Genomic DNA, 19,927 nt, shown 5'->3' with positions numbered 1-19,927 from the left:
CCCTGGATAACGCCCTCACGACCTGACCGCGACGTCATCTAGGGAGGCCGATGCTTACATTAATCTGCCCCTCTTTAAACTGACCCCCCTCCCCCCCCTTTTCTTTTTTGGAATGAAGGATGACCGTGGTGTCATCAACTGCGTCTCCGTTTCCTGAAACCTGTGATCTCTCGGTCTTCCCGCATGACGTCATGGCTTAGTATACGCAGGCCTTCTGTGATGCGGGTATTAACTCACAATGCTGTGGGGCCACAGGTGTCGTCAAGGAATACACATCATAAATAGTACGACACTGCTGTGAGTGTTACGTGATTCAAATCAAATTTAGGACGAAGACGGTTGATCGACGGAAGACGGAGATGCGTTTTTTTTTTCACTTCCTACGACTGCATGGCCTCAAAAATGTGACTAAACGAATTAAATGGCTCTGTGGAGAACCGATCGAACGTCATACGAAATGCTTAGAAATTTCAGTTGACTATACAAAAGAAGAAGCAGACTACTACGCATATAGTTGAAAGTGTGGGTACTGTATATTGGGGTCGGCCAATAAACTAATCACCTTTGTGAATACATCAGGCGCAACCTTACTATTATGTTCGTTTGCGTGTACAAATTGTACCGATCCATGCTGTGCACGGGCGCGTTGTGTGCATGTGCGTGCGTAAGTGTGCATGCGATCTTGACCGTCTACCTGTTCATTAAAATGACGAGACTTCACACAGAATATGCACTGGCCAGAACCACTTTATTACACACTTAAGAACAAACTATGCGGCGCTACCTTCGCATATTTTCTTTATTACCACACCACACAGGACCTCACGCTATACCGATAAAAGTTAAGTAATCGTACGGATTTGAAGGCAGTGGTTTCTACCCTTCGTCGCAAGCCATATAATCAATTGCAATTAACATATACATACGTAAGCATTGACAAGATCATGCCTTTCATTGAGCAATTGCCCACTATAAGTCGATAAAATTTTACCTCGGCCACCAGTAAACTGGCTTCAGAAGAATAACTATCACTGCCCGCCAATGCGTATAGACAAGGTTATCACTGCAACATAGAGCTCGGGTACTCTGTAACAAGTCCGTACGTTAGGCGACGAAGAAAGTAGTTACGCTGAATTTTAATTAGCTATTCAGTGCCTGGCACAATTGGCCATTACCAGAAGCATATTAGAACGCGCATCAGTGATTCTTGCCGTGTGCGATAACGCATACTAATAACATTGGCTAAAGTTGATGACCCACAACAACAGAAACCCCAGCGAGAATAGCTACGAGCTGTCTAGATTGCAAAGTATTGCAAAACATTTTGTGAACAGTCTGCGCAACGTCACCCTCTTGCCACATGGACAAAGGTGACGCTTGTATAGAATACGATCCTGACGGCCAAAGCAGCGACCATAGCATGAGGCAACCAGTAGGGAGAGAGAAGACAACGCACCCTGTAAATTTAGTTTGCATGCTCAGATCCAGCTGGTTTCGCACAAGGTATCATCACTATATGTCGCCAGCGCAGTTCAAAGCACGCGCCTCGCGCGCTCTTGACAAGTGTCGACCTCTGTATGTGACAAGCAACACCTCCGCGGTGGTCTCCAGAGTAGTCGCCAGCAACGCCAAAGGACACGACGGCCAGCCGTCAAGCCATGTCAGCATGAAAAGTTACAATTTAGTGCATAGATTCCTGGCTTCCGATGACTTCGTAAAAACGAGAGCACGCGTTCGCTGTGCCGATATCGCTTCGATTTGTAGTCGTGCAGAAGAAACGGTCAACTTGAATTTGACGGTGACCCGCTAACACGCATGTTCAAGAGTCACATCCTCAGCCGAGTAGGAAGGCAGCCAAGGCAGTCACGAGGCACAAGAGCAGTAACGTGGTCAATGACGTCGCGCGCGAAGCGGCCGCCGACGATGAAATGCGGACGTCGTATACCACGGCGGCGCCCGGAGACTCGAGCACGAGCGAATTTGGAGGCACAGCCGCCATCGCCGTCGGTGATGACGTCTGCGGCGACGGTGATGACGACGACAACGGCCACTTGCGAGTCACCAGAGGCTTTCCCGAGCGCAACATGTTGCTCTTCTTGTCGTGGTCTTCTTCATCGAAAGAAGCGGTGGTAGGCAGACAAGGAGAGGCCCACACCTGCGCCGTTATGTTGGGGCCGTTTGTCAGCGTCACATAGAAGCAGCCTCCATTGATCTGTATATTGTCCGTGTCCTGTCCCCAGGCCAACGATAAGCTTCCCACACGGGTCAGATCGACCTTGGCTTCCACAAGGTCCCACTTCTTTGGCAGCACGAGCCTGGCTCCCGGTCCGGCTAACACGACCGCCCGCTTGCCCGCCAGCGCCCTCTGTTGGCAGGAGTAGCCGACGCCCAGTGACCATTCCGGTAGCGGACCATCATCGACGTGTCGGTTGTGCTGCGCGGAGGGCGGTATGGCGGCCTTAGCGCGTTCAAAGTCCTGTTTCTGGTCGGACGGCAGGTCGTAGTACACAGCTGACAACGGCAGAAGGTTCCGTAGCTTGACCAGTGCTTTCGTGCTCCATGGGTCGCGCGGCGAAGACCAGACAGTGAGCGTCGAGCCAGGGATGACGTCCAGGAGCCACAGCAGCTGCGGTGTCGACGCGGCCAGCATGGAGGCTCGCACGGGAAACGTGACATGCGGAACGCGGTACGGACCGCAGACCAGGAGCCGCGCCATGGCCTCGACGTGGGCCCAGGTGTAAGACGTCATAGGACGCGTGGTCCAGCCGAGCGACAGGGTGGCCTGCGGGAAGCGGCTGGTGCACAGCTGCAGGAAGTGCTGGGCATCCACGTCAGGCTTGCCACCCGGTCCTTCGACGATGTCGGCGTTCAGCCACAGGTCACGCAAGTTCTGCGAAGGAAAGTGGCATTCATTTGACATTCCTCTCTTTAAAATTCATTCGATATAAAGCCCTAGAGGTGCTTTACGGTGAAGTCGTTAGGATACTCATAGACAGACTGAACTTAGGGCCTTACATTTTTGCCGAATATTGTCCCGCCCCGCAGGCGGGACAATATCGGCAATATCTAAAGATAACAGGTTATATCAGATTGGGTAGACTTGTTAATGACGTTTCTCTATAGGCAGTCTATGCACTTTCTACAGACCATGGAACGTGTTTATCATGGAACATCAGACTATATGTATACTTCAAGTCTAAACCACCCTATAGCTTCTTTACATTAATTTTACAAAACAATGTCAGCCACCCACAGTGTCTTATGGGCCACGACATCCTAATTCGGTGCTGCCCGTTGGTTTTCAGGACGCGACTGCCACTTTCTGATGAATTAAGGTACGTTTAATTTTAGTGCGACAGTAGCTAATACCTCGAATTTGGGTTTTTACGTGCATTTCATTGGGCTGACGTTGTCATGCCTTCTTCGTTAGGCCACCTCCCCAGCTTCAGCTTTCTTCCACGCCTTGGTGCGACGAAAATCATATTTTAGCGCACCGCTGCCGGGATTCAAGCTCATGCCCATGCGGCTATGCCCAGTTGGGAGATGGACGCGCTATCGAGCAGTTTTAGCGATTGGCGATTTGTGCAGAGCTTTCCGCCTCACGGCCACGCGAAGCAATGCAGCTTCTTTGCATGTATACTTCGGAGGCCTCAACGAGCACTACAGTAGCGATCGAGGGCGACGTTATGTCAATCACAAACAAGTATATGCTCTTGAATAAAGATGACACAGCAGAGACACTGTCCGTCCTTCGGTCCTCGTCTTTTGCGCTGTGCAGTCATGTCGATATTAAATCACCAACTCGCCCAAGCTTCCACTTTAGAGATGGCGGTGTTCGCTATAGAGCATGCTGCTGTCGCAACAGATTAGGTCAGAGCCAGATAAATCAATGACATCTGCTGATTTCTACCAAAGCCCTGCGCCTATGCTGGGATTCCGGCGCAATTTAACGAATCCCAGGCGGACAAATTAATCCATACCATTGCACCGTTGTGTCCGTCATAGCCCGCGGGCTGGTACTTCGTCATTTGTCATTCTCGCCGTGGTGTTATCATTGTGGTAAAATGGAGTGCTAATAATGTTATATTTTGCAACGCCCCTATAGCCGTGCGTGAGTAGGCTATTATATACAGCGGCATCGTAGCAGGTTGCGACAGGTGATCCACCAACGCGACCCGCGTCCACGCTATGTTGTACGCAGATGACAATTAGAGGCAGTCGATAGGGCGTTGTTTCAATTCTGAAACCTTACATACGTAAGCATTTCAACTCATCGGCCCTTGCTGTTTGAGACGCTCATCGTCAAGTCAAATCTTGTCCTCATAGGCAACATATGACGCAAGTGCAAATTACGGAATAGTTAAATGTGCGTTCATATCATTGCGTGTGTGCTACTTCTTTGTGGTGAAAAATTATTATGGCAAGTTTCATAGTGGTCCCACCAATTGTTTAACAATGATGAGGCGCAACAATGAACTCGGGCCGAATTGGGAAAGAAGCGCTTCTATTAGTCGGTGCGCAATAGTATTTTTTTTTTCGTATGCACGAAAAAAAAAAAAAACCGCTACATAGAAATGGCTTCAAAACAGTGAAAAATGATGCTTCTGATCGAAAAAGAGAAAATGCAGTGGTAAAGTGGGGGTTATTTTTTTTCAGTGTTTTCTGCAACGCCTGCATTAACATAGAGGTCGTGAGGAGATAGGGGGCAGAAATTAATAAGCTACAAATGTTTTTGAAATAACTACATAGACCCTTACGTTTTATACGTACGATCCTACGATAATATTCCATACACCTTGCTCAGAGTGCGTCACTGTTGTGCCAAACGTGGTTAGGTTACTTAATTGTGGCACCAAACCTGCAAGCAAGCTGCCGCTCATCGGTGTACGCATAAAATAATTGGTTGTGTTAGTTTTCCACGGGTTACGTGCGCTCGTTTTATTGTCTTCACAACGTATGTTTGAGTATAGTACATAAAACGACAGTGAGCGAGTGGTAGTGCAAGTTCGTTTTGCATATTACCGTGACAGAGCATTTATATTAATCAGTGGGGAAGAACAACGCCCTAAATGGTCTCAATAAGCCCATATACCTACATCGTTCCTGTTAAAGGTACGGGTACGCCATCAATACGATTGCCGAATTCCCAAGGCACGCTTAATAGCGCTCACAGAAATCACACAGATGGCCATGCTCAGACTTTTTTTTTTTTTTTTTTACAGACAGAATTCTACACTTTTTCTTTTTTCTGTCGATAAAAGCGCATAATGTCTGTGTGTCAGTTCGAATGTCATGGTGCTAAAGAGAATAATAATCGGGCACACAACATAACTAGTTCATACGTGAACAACTCAAGCTATAGACAGGTGGAGATTAGCGGTGCTCCAACTCTGCAAGTGCAGAGCAATAGCACTCGGCTTGAATACACGCTCGCTAAAACCACTCGACACACTCATTTTGCATGTGGCAGCCACGTGTTGCGAATCGACGGGCGGAATGGTGGAACACGAGAGTATAAGTGATCGCTGGTTCAGCGCATGTCACTTTTGGAGTGCTTCGGCAGATACATCGGCGATGCTCCTTTGCGTGGGCTCTGACGCTTTGAGATAACATTGTTATGCTATCGGTTATCCTCATCCCTGCTCTCCGTGGCGACGGGCTGCGCCGCTAAGTTGTCACCTTCTCTGAGCTTTTCACTCGGAAGAGAAAGCGTTCTTGCAGCTTAATCATGACTGCGCTCACTGATGTCTACCTGTCCACCACGTATGTAAAATCAGGAAAGAAAGAAAAAAAAAACGAAATAAATGAATAAATAAAGAAGGAAAGAAAGAAAGAAAGAGCTCGGAGAGTCACGCGGCGGGATATTTTTATATTATCAATTTATAGCGATAGTGAGCTCAATCACACACTGTCATCAACGCAGGCCTAAACCTAAACCTTTAAACACACCCGCCACGCGCGTTGCACCATGTCTCTACACGAATAGTCATAACTTATTGCCGCATCTATATGCACCTGGCCGTACGGCAAATCTAGCCCTACGACAAAAGAGAGTCATGCCGTATCACCGTACTGTTGATACGCACAAACACTGCAGAACTAAAGCACTCAAACGACTGCGCTAAATATAAAGATAAGACAACAAGGCATCGGCCACTTTCAGCTGAAATACGAAAACGCCCTCCCTCGTATTCACAGGCAATCCTACGAAACTTAATTTGTATTCAATATTATGTCATGTAATGTACTATTATGTTACATTTCCTACGCCTGGCGCTGTGTCATATGTGGGAGTCATATGCGCACTGTCAGCCATTCATTTGCCTTATCGCATGCTCTGCAAGACAAATCATCGCGTACAAATGGACTCGTCCGAATGAACTCAAAACAGAGACGCACCTCCAGGGGCGCGTTCTCCATGTCCAAGAAGGCGCTCTCCAGCACCTCGCTCGCCTTGAAGTCCAGCTTGAGCGTCACGTTGCGTGGCGTGCCGCACACGATGCGCAGGAACTCGCGCAGGCTCAGGTCCCACGAGCGCACGGGCGGGTGCGCCATCACGGCCATGCCGTCCGCCTGGCTCACGTCCGCCTCCACGTACGGCGCCGCGCGGCCGCTCAGCGCCTGCTCCAGCTTCCAGCGGCTGTTGGTGCCGTGCGACCACTCGATGAGCGACACGTCTTCTCCTCTCGCGCGGACGGCCCCGAACGCTGCCGCGACTCCGTGGGACGACGCCGCGCCGTAGAGCACCAACAGCGTCAGCGCGAAGAAGGCGAAACGAGACGACAATCCGGAAGCGATCCGAACCAGCGGTCCACCCGGTACCGCCGAAATCGTCCTCTGGGTCAGCAGCGCCATGGTTGGTGTCGTTCCTCGTCAGTCACCACAACGAGGTCGCCCTGTCGATACAAGCACGGCCGGCTTTCGTTCGATGCTCGCCCTTCGATGACGCGCGCACGGCTCACAGGAAGCGCGGGATGGGTCGGGGGCTCGCACTCGCGGTTATCGCTGCAGCAGAGGAGGCCACGCCGGCGCAAGGCCAATATGGAAGGGGAGTGGTGGCTTCGCGACGCCCTCTCGCTTGTCGACCGTCACACTACACAACGCGGCGACGCGCAGGCGCTTCTGGTCGCCGCCCCGTGATCGCGCCGTGGCGCGCAGCGGTCCGCGCTAAATTGCCGCGCTGATGCCACTTTCCGTGACCCACATACACATGTCAATTCTTGGCGCCGTCGTTGGCGCTACACGCGTGCTCGTGTATAGTGTATGTACCACGGCGCGCGCGCAGTCGTCCCACTCCAATGACGGCGCCTCGCTTCCTTTGCGCCGCCGCGCGCGCTTCGTCCTTCTTCGGTCGAAGCGCCGGATGCGTCGCAGAACGTCTTGGAGATCTATGCGCTCGCGGTGCCTTGATCGGGTTCGAAGGCGCGTCCGCTAAGGGCTAGCCGTCTGTCGATAGAAAGAGACAGAAAGTAAGGGGTGGGGAAGGGACGTGCGGATTTCCCGACTGAGGACTTCGCCTTGACCAACGGGTGGCCTGGGTGTACATGTGTGCTTTGCTGGCAGCACAGTATGCCGCACCGCAGTACTATTCCGCACTTCTGATCTAGAGCAACTGACGTAATCTGACTGTCGCGAAAGTTAGCTTGTGCTCCGTACGCCGTGTAACTTTCGGATACCACATTTAACGCAGTTATCCTAGACGGTACGTCATAACCGAAGTGTTGCCACGGGGGCTAGCGTTGAAATCCTTTAACTGCAAGAAAAAAAGCAAAGGACAGCGCGATGATTAATATTTGATGGCGCGGCAGAAACGCACGTGTGTTGCGACAGCTAAATATTTCTTGAAAGAGGATAATCGTAATCTTAGACAGGTAAATGTCAGGAAATTCCTGGATGTTGTAGCTCTGGCGGGTCTTTGCAACGAACAGATGATTTAGCGCAGATGCTGCTTGGCGAATATTGTAATAAATGTTTTCAGGCTTTACCGTCCTTGCAAGCTTTCACGAAATATGCATGTACACGTCGGATTGATCTCATTTGCACCAATCTATAACATAAACACCAAAGCGAACAGAGGAGCAATTAAAAAAATTAAAGAAAAAGTAAACCAAAAAACTAAATAAGTCTAAGTGGCAACAGAACGAAAAGTGACACACGTTTCCAACGTGTGATACGCGAGGTAGGTTTAAAGTAGACCAATCGTGTGATGTCTTAGTGAGTGATGGTATTTGACACAGGCCATCCAGCACTAATAATCAAGGGGGTTCAGAATATATTAAAAAAAAAACGGAAATATCGTCAACTAGATGGATGGATGTACACGTCCAGCAGAAATAAAAAAAACTTCGTCAGTGTGGAAGACAATTTAATGTATTCACTATTCGAGATAAAAGAATACACAAGTCACGCTTCTGGCCGGTTATCTATAGGTGTTATCCCCAATGCAGAATCTTTTTTTTTCTTTCTGCATGTGCCTTGAATGCAATGCAGCCGTACGCGCACCAGATTGTAAGTCAGAGCTCTTTCATATCAGCGTAGAGTCGTTACAACAGCCCCACCTTCAACGTGCAGACGTGTCAGCGGAAACGATGCCCAGCAAGCGACGGCGTAACAGCCGAATGGCAGTTGCAAGAGCTGCCTTCGTTAAAAAGTACCCCGCAGTGAGCCGACCACAACCTTTCTTTCTCACCGGAACTTTGCACAATTACTCTACCCTACAGCTCATCACTTGAAACAGCTCTGTTACAAATAAAGGAGCGAAGTGAGAGTGTTCTAAACGTTTTCCGGGCGTCGTTTCTTGTCTCGCTTCCGCTTCGCACCGTTACCTTATACTAACGACGTTAAACCAGCAACAGGCTTTTTGCCTTCGTGCCTACTCCGATCACTTCCAAAACGGCACGAAGAGAAAGAAATGAAGAAAAAACAAAGATGGATGTCGATGGCCAAGAAAAAAAAATATATATATATAACGTTCTTGGAGAAAGAAGTTGGAAGCGCTGTCTGCCTATACACAAGTGGAAGAGCACAAAACAAGGAGAGTTCCCGCCGACTCGCCAGGCGCGGTAAATTCCCCGTCAACGCGTGTTCGCGTCCGCTCAATGCAACAGCAGTTCCGTGCCCGCAGGTCTCTTGACGAGCACCTGGAAGGTGTCCAAGGGCGCCGGCAGCGGTTCCCTGACGTCGCAGGCGTAAAGCCGTGACGACCCGTTGCCCGAAACCACGGCTCCCAGCAGCAACCTGCCGTCCGGATGGAGCGGGCGGCTGCGGCCCACCAGTGCACCTCCGACGGTCACATCAGCGACTTCGAGCGACGACGTCGGCGACCCGGAGAGGTCGTCGCTGGCGTTGCCCTTCGCGCTTCCGCCGCCGAAGTCCACCCACTCGAAAACCACGCCTCGGGACTCGACGAGGAACTCAAATATGAGGGCCACCTGTGTATACACCGGACGAATTGACCGGTAGCCGAGAAATGCTGCGTAATTCGAGAATTAAGGCACACTAAAAATGACCTTTTGTTGCTGTGTATATTAACTGCGGAGGAATGGGAAGTTAAGCTACATCAGAGCCGGCTATCCGAACACACGTATAAGAAATTGAAGCTACCACTGTCGTATTATTATTATTATTATATTATTATTATTATTATTATTATTATTATTATTATTATTATTATTATTATTATTATTATTATTTGATTTGAAAACATATGTACACTTGACAGGAAAGGGAAAGTGAGGAGCAGGCTGGTAACTGCAACCGGAAGGGGCAAACCGCCTGCCTATCGTATATTCATTCCACACACCGCTGCAGCACACAGTCTCCAGAAATAAAAGAAGTGTCAACGAGACACACCCACAAAAAAAAAAAAAAAAATGCTATCCAGAAGACGCGTCGTATATGCACTTGCGTTATTTCCCACACACACACACACAAAAAAAAGACGAAATAAAAATTCTGAGGTGTTACGTGCCGAAACACCGATGTGGTATGAGGCACGCCGTATATAGTAGGACGCACCTCGTGCTTAGCAGCGCTACGCCATAGCCAGTACGATAATGACACATACGAATGTCATATTGTCGTAGTATTCAAAATCAATGATGTCCCGGTGAGTTGGTGCGGAACCTTCAAGGAGGAGTCTCGACTTGTATTTTCAATCTGGTTACATTTTGTGTTCACACACACACACACACACACACACACACACACACACACACACGCACACACACACACACACACACACACACACACACACACACACACACACACACACACACACACACACGCGCGCGCGCGCACGCACGCACGCACGCACGCACGCACGCACGCACAAACACACACACACACACACACACACACACACACACACACACACACACACACACACACACGCACGCACGCACGCACGCAAAAAGTGGGCGAGAAGTTTAACCATATTAGTAAATTGCACTTCTGGGCGATAACAAAACGGCCATTCGCACCGTGAGAAAAGACTTGATAAGCCAGAAATACCGCAACAAAGCGAGACAGAAACCGCGGCCACAGAGGGGATAAGACAAGCACAATCGCTAGCTTCCCGAGAAAGTTTTATTACTGAGAACGTTAAGTTATTTGTACAAGGCAGAAGTCTTGTATCGAACCCATATCACAAGGGCACCAGAAGGTGACAGTCTCCGAGCATACTGAAATAAAATAAATAAATAAATGCAAGTAACGAACCAGAATCTCCGCGTCAGCCATAACCTAGTTGTACGTGCAATGACTATATAGATACCGCAATTCTTTGGTTGGCAAAGCAATTGATGGCAAGCTTGCGCATGAGCGGTCACCCTTAGCTATTTCAGCAGCTTCGGCTATGGTTCGCCGGTCAGCGTTCTCGTGCAGAACAGCACATTTTTTTTAAACCCTGGTTTACAACCACATCTTTTACAATACGCCGCCACGTGTCCCTGCAGTCCCTCACGGATAATGTAGTTACGTCCACGGAGCCGGGCATTCTGACAACGCCCTATTTGTACTGCGTATCTGTGGCCGCACGACAGAAGTTGGAAGTTAGTGCTTGTACTATTTAGCTCTTTGGTGTCTATGACATCTATAGGACTTTGACCGTGACATGATGCTGATGTGAGCCTTTCTGCCAAATGAATGACAATTAAGTTTTGTAGCGTTAGCTACACTGGCCTAGCCAAGCCCGTTTCGCGAGGCACATCAAGAGCCGTGCTGCGCATGCGCAAGGATCAGTGATGTCACACGGCTTGCGCACCGGAGCCACCGGAGCCGGCACCTCTCGCGCACTCCGCCTCCGCCGCGCGCGACTCACCGCCGCCGGTCTGCGCATTCCAGAGGAGTGACGTCGTAGCCGTGGTAGACGCACTTAAAGTAGACGCACTGGCGCCGGCGCTCGCTCGCTGTGGAGTCGCCGTCTGACACGCGCTGGAGCCACTGCGCTTGTGACTGGCGTTTGCCAGTGTGGTATAGCCACGGAGAAGGAGAGCGCAAATGCTGCTCAACAGCGCAGCGCAAATGCTGCTCAACAGCGCAGAAGAACGGAGAAGCTTGACTCATCGGATCCCGAAGTAGTTGCCTGGCAATTAGCGGTTGAGCGTAGGAGACACCCAGGAAAGCTAAGAATAATCAGCTGAACCTTTGCTAACGCTACGTATATCCTGGCATAGCCGAGCTAAGCCACTGCAACTTTTTAAAGAATGATTTACCAAAGTAAACTCATTTAGTGTACCTTTACAAGGGACACTGAAGAGGAAAATTACTTTAGGCTTGTTTTCGCAAATTACGTATACGCCTCTACAATAGCGAAACGGCCACTCAATTACCGAGACGGGACAGTAAGTTGGGTATTATAAAGGCCAGGAAAGATGTGCGTCATTGATTTTGAGAGCCTGTACTCGTGTCTAGTGAATTACCTGTCGATATAAAAAAGGGCTATACAATGCACACTAAAAGAAACTAAAGACTGAACTTAGGCAGTTTCGAGAAAGTTTCCTGCGCCCAAATGCGAGTGATTGCTTAAGAATCTACGACGTCACCGCGACGGACGAGCACTGAGGTATCGGCGTGAATTTATAAAAACTTAATAATAATAATAATAATAATAATAATAATAATAATAATAATAATAATAATAATAATAATAATAATAATAATAATAATAAGAAGAAGAAGAAGAAGAAGAAGAAAAATAATAGTTATTTTTACTATAGGTTTTTACTAATAGTATTTTGCTATTATAGTTTGGAGGGAGGCCGCTGGCGGCGACCGATCCTGTCAGTGCCATGAGCCGCCAGTCTGCACGTGCAACACACTTAATTTTTTTTTTTTTAGTCCTTCCGTGCAGCGATTTACAACACGAAATGCGCAGCATAGCTGCCTGACCAGCGCGGTTACTAATACACGTAGAGGTACGGTAATATGAAGGGTAAGGCCTTACAAAAGAACTATAGAACCCTCACAAAACCGCCTTTTTGTTCATGGCAATGCATCAAAATACAAAATGAAGAACGAGCTCTCAGACATTTAAAAAAGGAAATCTGGTCTATATATTGTTATGCAGTAAAAAAAATAATAATAAGACGGGACACAGAAGATTTACACAAGAGCCTGCCTGGACTGTCCCGCTAAATTCGGGATGGTTGGCGGCCCTAGTATCAAGGTGTCGGGTTTGAACCTTGTCATACCTACTCGCTATGCTATACGAACAACTTCGAGTTGAGCGTTGAGGCTGCATTCGTTCTGTGAGCATCAACTGGTGTTTTTAGCACTTTTGTCAGCGCAAGCATTATATTGCACGCTTCCAGACGTTCATCTCCTCTTGTCGTCAGTATAGAAGCGTGAAAAAGAATACAGAAAGAAACAAATAAAGAAAGGCAGAAAACAAGGGGATAAAATAGCGTAAGCGAATATGCCGTTTTTACAAACCAAAGGCTCCCGAACATTAATTTGGCAAAAAATCAACAACTGCCGGAATCAACTTATTAATTAAATCCCTTGGCAGCTGCCAGCTCCAGCTGTTCAATAATGCAGTTCCGTAGTTGTACAGACGCTTTTGCAATTGCCCAGCTTGGTCATGCCCGGTGGTGTTAGCTTGTCCGCATGAGAGACAAATAGGGTGTTCTCTTACACAATTTTTAATTTAACAACTGCTTGAGCCACTCCCAGTAATGTGTACATGCGAGCGGTGGCGCTGCTGTCAGTGTTGGTGCAACCAAAAGCAATTAAGAAAAAAGAAAGAAAAGGTGGCTGCACGGCCCTTTTGAATGAGCTTGTGATCGCACTAATGAAAAAGAATGAATATTGGCACGAGCTTTGTCTGATGAGAAGATTACTTGGGCGACAAGTGTATGTATTTATTTTCTCCAAGTTTGTCCGATTATTGTTACTTATGTAGGAACAAAGCACTCGGCACAGAGTCTCCACGGACAAAATCGCGAAGAAACGACGCTACTTGCTGTGTGTGTTGGTGTAATCCAACCACCAAGCCCGGAATGAGGCCTTGTTGTGTGACCCACTCTTTTCCTTTGTAGTTCAAAGAAACGTGAGATGAGTGTAACTAACGAAATAGCACTGCTTACCTCCGCGAAAATGCGGCAACAGCCAACTGCACTTTCACTTGCTTTTGCTAGCCACTGTACTTTTGCTGCAACCTGACGCTTTCTACCTTTCGAACAGCGTATTAAGCGGTGCTTGTACGCCCTCCGTAGTAGCTCGAAAGAGGCTGAAAATGCTCACCGAAATGGCTCGCGTGATGAAAAACTAAACTCTCTCCAGCAGAAGCCAGCGTCTAAACGGTATAAATACATCTATATCGAACCGGCGAGCATCCGCCTCGGTAGCGCAGTAGGCAGCGCGTCAGTCTCATAATCTGAAGGTCGTGAGTTCGATCCTCACCCGGGGCAAGGCGGTGTATTTTTTTTTCTTTTTTAAAATGTTTTTTTTTTTTGCTTTTTCAGCTACACCAACAAAAACATTGTGCATTTCGGCACAAACCAGTCCACAGCGCCTTTGCTAATCGTAGCACGATTCAAGCATAACAACTCGATTTCAGCTTCGGTGTCAAAGTTCGTTGGTTCTACAATTATTGTAGTATCAAAAAGTCATTACCACTGCCGTTCGATGAAAACGCACAGCCGTGTTTTTTGGTCAAGCGACCGTGTTACTACGAGCCGGTTTTGTTTTAATGGGCATAGTACCCCTCGAAGTCTGTTGTACTCAAGTACAAATCATTTCTAATAACAGGGGAAAATACATTTAATAACCGCGCTGCGTTGTGCCATGACAGACTCGCTGCAGTAAAAGAGGTCAGAAAGTGATACGCCAGCACGGAGTTTTTATTAAACACCGTGCAGCATCATAACACTGCAACGAAGTTCAGAGTCTGCGTCAGCTCTTGCATGGGCTTCGAGATTGCAGCGCTACCACTAAGCGTGGCGCCACAATCTCAAAGGCCATACTTTTAGCGCGCTGCCACCTGGTAGCTCGTTCTCAGACAGGCGTAACGCGCTGCGCATCAAGCTTTTCATATGCACGGAATAAAAACTGAATTCCCTCTCTCTAATTAAATTAGTCTTGTCAAGAGCCAATCAAGCGCCAACCCCAAAACAGCCGTTAGCATCAGCTTGACAGGGCATTTTATTTATACGCATACGCAAATTATATGCATGTTTAATTTGTTTATACGAGTGAGCGGGCACCGAAAGAGACTGGTGAAGTCATGGCCACCGTTTCTTGTATGCCACCATTCTCGCTTTCTAACACCAAAAATGAAGGGAGGCTAAACTTCATTTTCCCATGTACGAAAGTGAAGAACTAAAATTTGGAGGACGCTTAAGCTTCGCCTTTAAGAGGGGAACACGATAGCGTTATCGCACTCCGTTCACATCACATTTTTCTTTCAGTGGGCTTCACTGAAACACAGAAGGTGGGAAAGACAGCTTACAAAGACCAAGCTTACACCGATCGCCTTAAAGTCGGCTTGTAATAGAACTTCATTTCTTTTTTTTTTTCTTTTTTTTTTTTTGTTCTGGTGCATGATGGCATGATCGCCAGTATCGTGCGTGCGCTCAAGAGAAAAAAAAAAAAAAAAAAACGAAAAAAAAAAAAACGAAAGGTACGTGCGGCAGTTTTGTGGATCTTTCGTATGATTCTTGTATTGTATTTCAAGAAATGATTTCTACATTCATTTTGCATGGCGTTACAGCTCACTCACATTATAGTGAACGTACGTATGTGAATAAATGAATAAAGTTGAAAGATAATGTACAATCATTCTGTGTTCTTAGTCTGACGAAAGTTGATTTTAAAGTACCACAAAAACAGACATGTTTCTGTAATGACGATGAAGTTACATATTTTTTTTTCTGAAAAAAGTACGTCGCATTCTGCTTGTTACAGTATCATAAGCATTTATCCGCAATATCGGAAAGGAAAATTTCATTACAACTGAAAATCTACGCTTCTAATATATGCAAAAATATTCTCTAAACATAGCGAAAATACCAATAGCACGGTTATTAAATAATGCATATATCGTTTTTTTTTAAAGCCAGATAACTTTTAGAATATGCATAACACAGGTTACACGTTTGTGCGAACCGGTAAGCCGTTGAAATGAACCGGTTCATTTCAGTGAGCTGAGCCGTTCTGAGCCGCTCACTGAAGTGAGCCGTTTTGCCCACCTCTAGTCGGGGTGGTTGGGGATGATTTTCTTCGCCACGAACGCCAGCATCGACGCCGGATTTTCTGCGGCACTGGGCCCTTAACGCTATCGCGTCAAAAATAGATTACTGCGTGTGATGCGCCAGTCACACGGTATTAAGCGCCACCCTTCATTTTGATACGCTGCAACAACAATTGGAGGACGCTTAAGCTTCGCCTTTAGGAGTAGAACGCGATAGCGTTATTGGGACCCGTTCGCATAGCATCGTTCGCATTCCGCAAGTAGGCTTCATTCACTGCAACACTGAACGTCGGAAAGCCAGCTTACAAAGACCAAGCCTTAAACCGATTCCCTTAACGTCGGCTTCACTTTTAGACAGAAATGCATTGCTGGGAAGACGTTTTTCCAGGGGCAATATAAGCTTTTGAAATATAACGATTTTTTTTCGCGAACTTTGGGTCCTTCGCTCATAAGCGAAACTTCTGATAAACGGAACTACATTTTATCCCTCCGAGTTCCGCTTAAGCGGAGTCTACTTTTCTTTATTTTAATTTAAATAAACTACCAATTACTACTTACTACTACTCCATTGTGCGCATACCTGTCCTCCAGGCAGCACGCAGCCCACAGCAACGACCTTGCAGGGCGAGAAGCGGCCGTCGAAGAATGCCCTCCCTACGAGGGTAGGAGTACCACCTTCCAGTCCGCCGAACACTGCGCCCTCGGTCGAGTTGCACCGGTCCTGGCACTGGTGCCAGCGCTCCACGGGGTACCCCGGCGTGTTGCGTACCTGTGATCGTCAGGTCACAACATCGGGCGCCGCTGAATGAGCCACATCTGCGGCTATGAAAGGTTTAGGCTGTCCGTGAACGTATTACAACTTATAATACTGAGTGCCAGAACACCGAGAGGCACTGGTGGTGCCATCTTGGGACGCTGTCCTCAACTAGAGATAAAAAAAAATAGTTGCAACGATCATTTTCTCCTACCTACCTGCTGGTACAAAGGCGTCGGCGTGCAACAATCATTAATATAGTCAAGAGTTCGACGAAAGCTCGTCTGGTCAGGCAGCATGTTGGGTTAATGAAAAATTGCATTGTGAACAAGGAACCTGTACAGGCTCCGAAACGTCAAAACATTTTTTTTTACTTGGTCAGTGACCGTAATTTTCATTAACCCAATCATTAATATAGGCAGAGTGAGTTCTTACTTTCCCATTTTACGAGAACTATGATGCAACATCAAAAAACGTTTCCAAGTTGTCGATATTGAAGAAAGCGCCACAAGAGCCGTAAACATTTTACCATTTTCGGATTATCGGGTTACCGCAGCCGTCATGAAGGGAGAAAAAAAAAAAAACTGAGGAGGACCTCCTACCCTGTCCGCGAGCTAGAAAATTGTGGAGCAAGTCACGTGGCATTTTTCGTTGTGGCGGCCATGCTGTCGGGGCACAATGGCGGTTTCGTTATGGTGGTGGTATGTGCTGTACACGTGCGTGCTGTTCCGTAGATCTCGTGCCGTGGTAAATGTGTCGTATGTGTAGATTTGCGCTAGTCTCCGTGTTTTGTGCGGCCGTGGTAGCTTGAGCGGGCTCTCCCGGCTGTTGTTGTGGCCAGGTGGGACTGGAAGAAGTAGAACGCGTAAAACGAGCGCGCATACGACGCTGTACACAACGTACCGCGCCACGGACTTAGGCCAATGTGGGAGCACTGCCGTCTTCGGTGCATTCATGCTAACGTGCTCTCACAGACTGTAACCGCAGTGCTTCAGAATGAATGTACGGTAAACTCCTTGCAGGTCAGTGACAGTGCACTGTTTCTGCTTTGACAGCGGACGATGCAATTGTGGCCCGCGATAGAGCCATGCGGAAGGGTGAGAAAGAAGCAGCTGCTGTGAATAACAAAGGGACGAAGGAACACATGCGCACCGCAGACGGTGCGTCGAGCGGCCAGTCGCGCGGCAATTTTGCGTGTATTCGCGGGCTTCTTTCACGCTCGGACAAACACATTTAAGTAGCACGTATTGAGCAACAGAAAGCTATATCGGGAGTTTCTCATGTTTCTCTACAAATTTCTCATTGAGATGTAATGCAGTGATTTGGGCTTGTTGGTATGACATCGTGAGGCTTATAGCGCATGAAAAAGACAAGGACGAAGGAATCTATTGCCCTTTCCCGCAAAGAGTCAGCTTACCTGCGTAATGGTGTGTAAGGTATTTTCGTAATGTATGATGATGTATGCGAAAAAGTTGTATATATGTGTGGGTCCTTTTCTCGAAATAAATATTGTTGCAAGTTAGCGCCTGTGTGTGTCACCTCTTCCTTCGTCCTTGTCTTTTTCATGCGCTATAAGCCTCACGTTTCTCATTCAGACCATTCATGTAATTGTAATGTTTGAGAAGTTGATTATTTATTCAGAATAATTATGTAATTAGGCGGATTGCAAAAAAATATTCTGAGTATCTCCAAGCGACGGCAAACAACATTACCTTGGTTCTGTCCAGCTACGTGGCATTTGCATATTTTTAAATCTTGGTGCATGATAGTTATGTATATACTGTATACAGGGTACGTGTTTCATTTTAGCTGCACCAAATTTTTAAAAATTGCCTGTGGCAGATAACACAATTATAGTCCTTGATCTAAACTACTCGATGAGGCGGCCATTACTTCCACGAGAAATCAAAAAGCCTAATTGAATAATTAACGTAAATACGCTAATTAACTTTTCAATTAATTATTTTGAGGCACATCTTTCAATCTAGCAATTATTGCCGTTGAGTGAATTCGCAAGGCGTATCCACTTGAAACGAATTCTCAGGACAGAACCAGCTTTCGAGATATTAATTTTCGAAGTGTCCGACGAAATGGCATGGGCGTTCCAGTTACTTGTGTGCTTCAGTGCATAAAACAGCGTTTTCCTCAAAAAGTTTAACTGGAACGCCCATGCATTTCGTCGGACACTTCGAAAATTCATATCTCGGAACTGATTCAGTCCTGAGAAGTCGTTCCAAGTTGATACGCCTTGCGAACTCAGCGGCTATAACTCCTCAATTGAAAGATGTGCCGCAAAATAATTAATTAAAACGTTAATTAGCGTAATCATATTAATTATTCAATTAGGCGTTTTGATTTCTCGTAGAAGTAATGGCCGCCTCATCGAGTAGTTTAGATCAAGGATTATAATTGGGCTATCAGCCACAGGCAATGTTTAAAAATTTGGTGCTGCTAAAATGAAACACCCTGTATAGTGCAACTAACGGTGGTCGGCTCCTGAACCAAGATTTTGCACTGAGGTGAACGTGGTTCGTAAGCCATGGATACCGGACCTCAAAGAGGTGCGACGTGCTGCTGACGCATTTCTGTCACATTCAACACTAAATCGCCACATAATTTTTTTTCTCTTTTTCTTTTTGTGCGTCATTCGCGTAAGAGAATCAATGAATAAAAATGAACGAACCAAGCCGTCCATCAATCCTACCTGTCTTCCCAAGCTTTCCGTCACGTTTCAGAGAGGGCGTCCCGCTGTCGTGCGCGTAGTACGTGTGCACTGTACTATGACATACACTCTGTAACAGTGTACTATGACGTCACTCTATCTGCGGAGAACGCCGCCGCATGCCTCTACTGCCCACAGCTGCTACCGACGTGTACGTTCTTCCACGTCAGCGCACCTGTGTACTTTCTAAGACTCCGGAGCACAGGATTACGAAGAATGTGGAAAAAAAAGAGAGACATTGCCCTGCCTTGGATTGGCAGCGAGCAGTGCAATCGCCGACATTTGGTCATGCCTCCTTTCTCAACTGCGAAACTAGCCTCAAAGCATTCGCTGTGGTTTTTGCGGCCCTCTCAGCAGTTTTTTTCTTCCTGGTTACATCCAGCCCGCGTATGGACGGGAAGGTCAGCCCCGCCTCTACGAAGCCGGTTTGAGGAGGATAGCTTCGACATGAGCATACGCCTTCGTTGGCTGGCGCAACTACGCGAAAGTGGTTTTAAGGGTTTCAAAACGTTTCAGCGCCAAGGTGGCGTTAAGTTTGTTTATCTGCGCGGCCTAGGAAGGAACTTCCGCAGGAAGCAAGTTGATGCTGAGTCAGGCGTGTCTGCTTAGTTTACATATATGCAGATGTTTTGAAAGCGTGAAGAGAACTAACCTCGCTTTCGTTCAGGCATTAGCAATAAAATAAATGTTTAGAAAGGAACGTAATCATAAAAACGCGTCTTCTGCCAACGCGGTCACGGTTTTCCTTTTCAACGACATG

At 47.2% G+C, this 19,927-nt stretch overlaps 1 protein-coding gene and 1 non-coding gene across 3 annotated transcripts; one reads left to right on the top strand and one right to left on the bottom strand.

Annotated features, from left to right (window-relative positions):
* Nucleotides 1-731: 731 nt before the first annotated feature.
* On the bottom strand, nt 732-19,349 carry LOC119446121 (uncharacterized). 2 transcript variants are annotated; one of them, XM_049663923.1, is made up of 4 exons: nt 19,150-19,349; nt 16,272-16,460; nt 6,400-6,896; nt 732-2,890 (listed from the first exon to the last, which is right to left on the bottom strand). In XM_049663923.1, exons 3-4 carry the CDS (start codon nt 6,853-6,855, stop codon nt 1,835-1,837), a joined length of 1,512 nt encoding a protein of 503 aa, XP_049519880.1. In that variant the 5' UTR covers nt 6,856-6,896; nt 16,272-16,460; nt 19,150-19,349; the 3' UTR covers nt 732-1,834. The 2 variants fall into 2 exon arrangements, with proteins under 2 accessions (XP_049519880.1, XP_049519879.1); XM_049663922.1 differs by having other exon boundaries at nt 6,400-7,446; nt 19,150-19,348.
* Trnam-cau (transfer RNA methionine (anticodon CAU)) lies at nt 13,838-13,910 on the top strand. The gene has a single exon. It is a non-coding gene; the product is annotated as a tRNA-Met (tRNA).
* Nucleotides 19,350-19,927: the final 578 nt, after the last annotated feature.

This window comes from Dermacentor silvarum, chromosome 3 (genome assembly GCF_013339745.2).
Source record: "Dermacentor silvarum isolate Dsil-2018 chromosome 3, BIME_Dsil_1.4, whole genome shotgun sequence".
Classification (NCBI taxonomy): Eukaryota; Metazoa; Arthropoda; class Arachnida; order Ixodida; family Ixodidae; genus Dermacentor; species Dermacentor silvarum.
The sequence above is the reverse complement of the archived record's forward strand: the minus strand, read 5'-3'. Positions and strand labels throughout refer to the sequence as shown.

Coding starts and splice junctions, on each gene's coding strand:
- LOC119446121 (XM_049663923.1), bottom strand. CDS start 6,855: ATGGCGCTGCTGACCCAGAGGACGATTTCGGCGGTACCGGGTGGACCG. Junction 2,891..6,399: donor TGGAGAACGCGCCCCTGGAG/GTGCGTCTCTGT, acceptor TTTCCTTCGCAG/AACTTGCGTGACCTGTGGCT.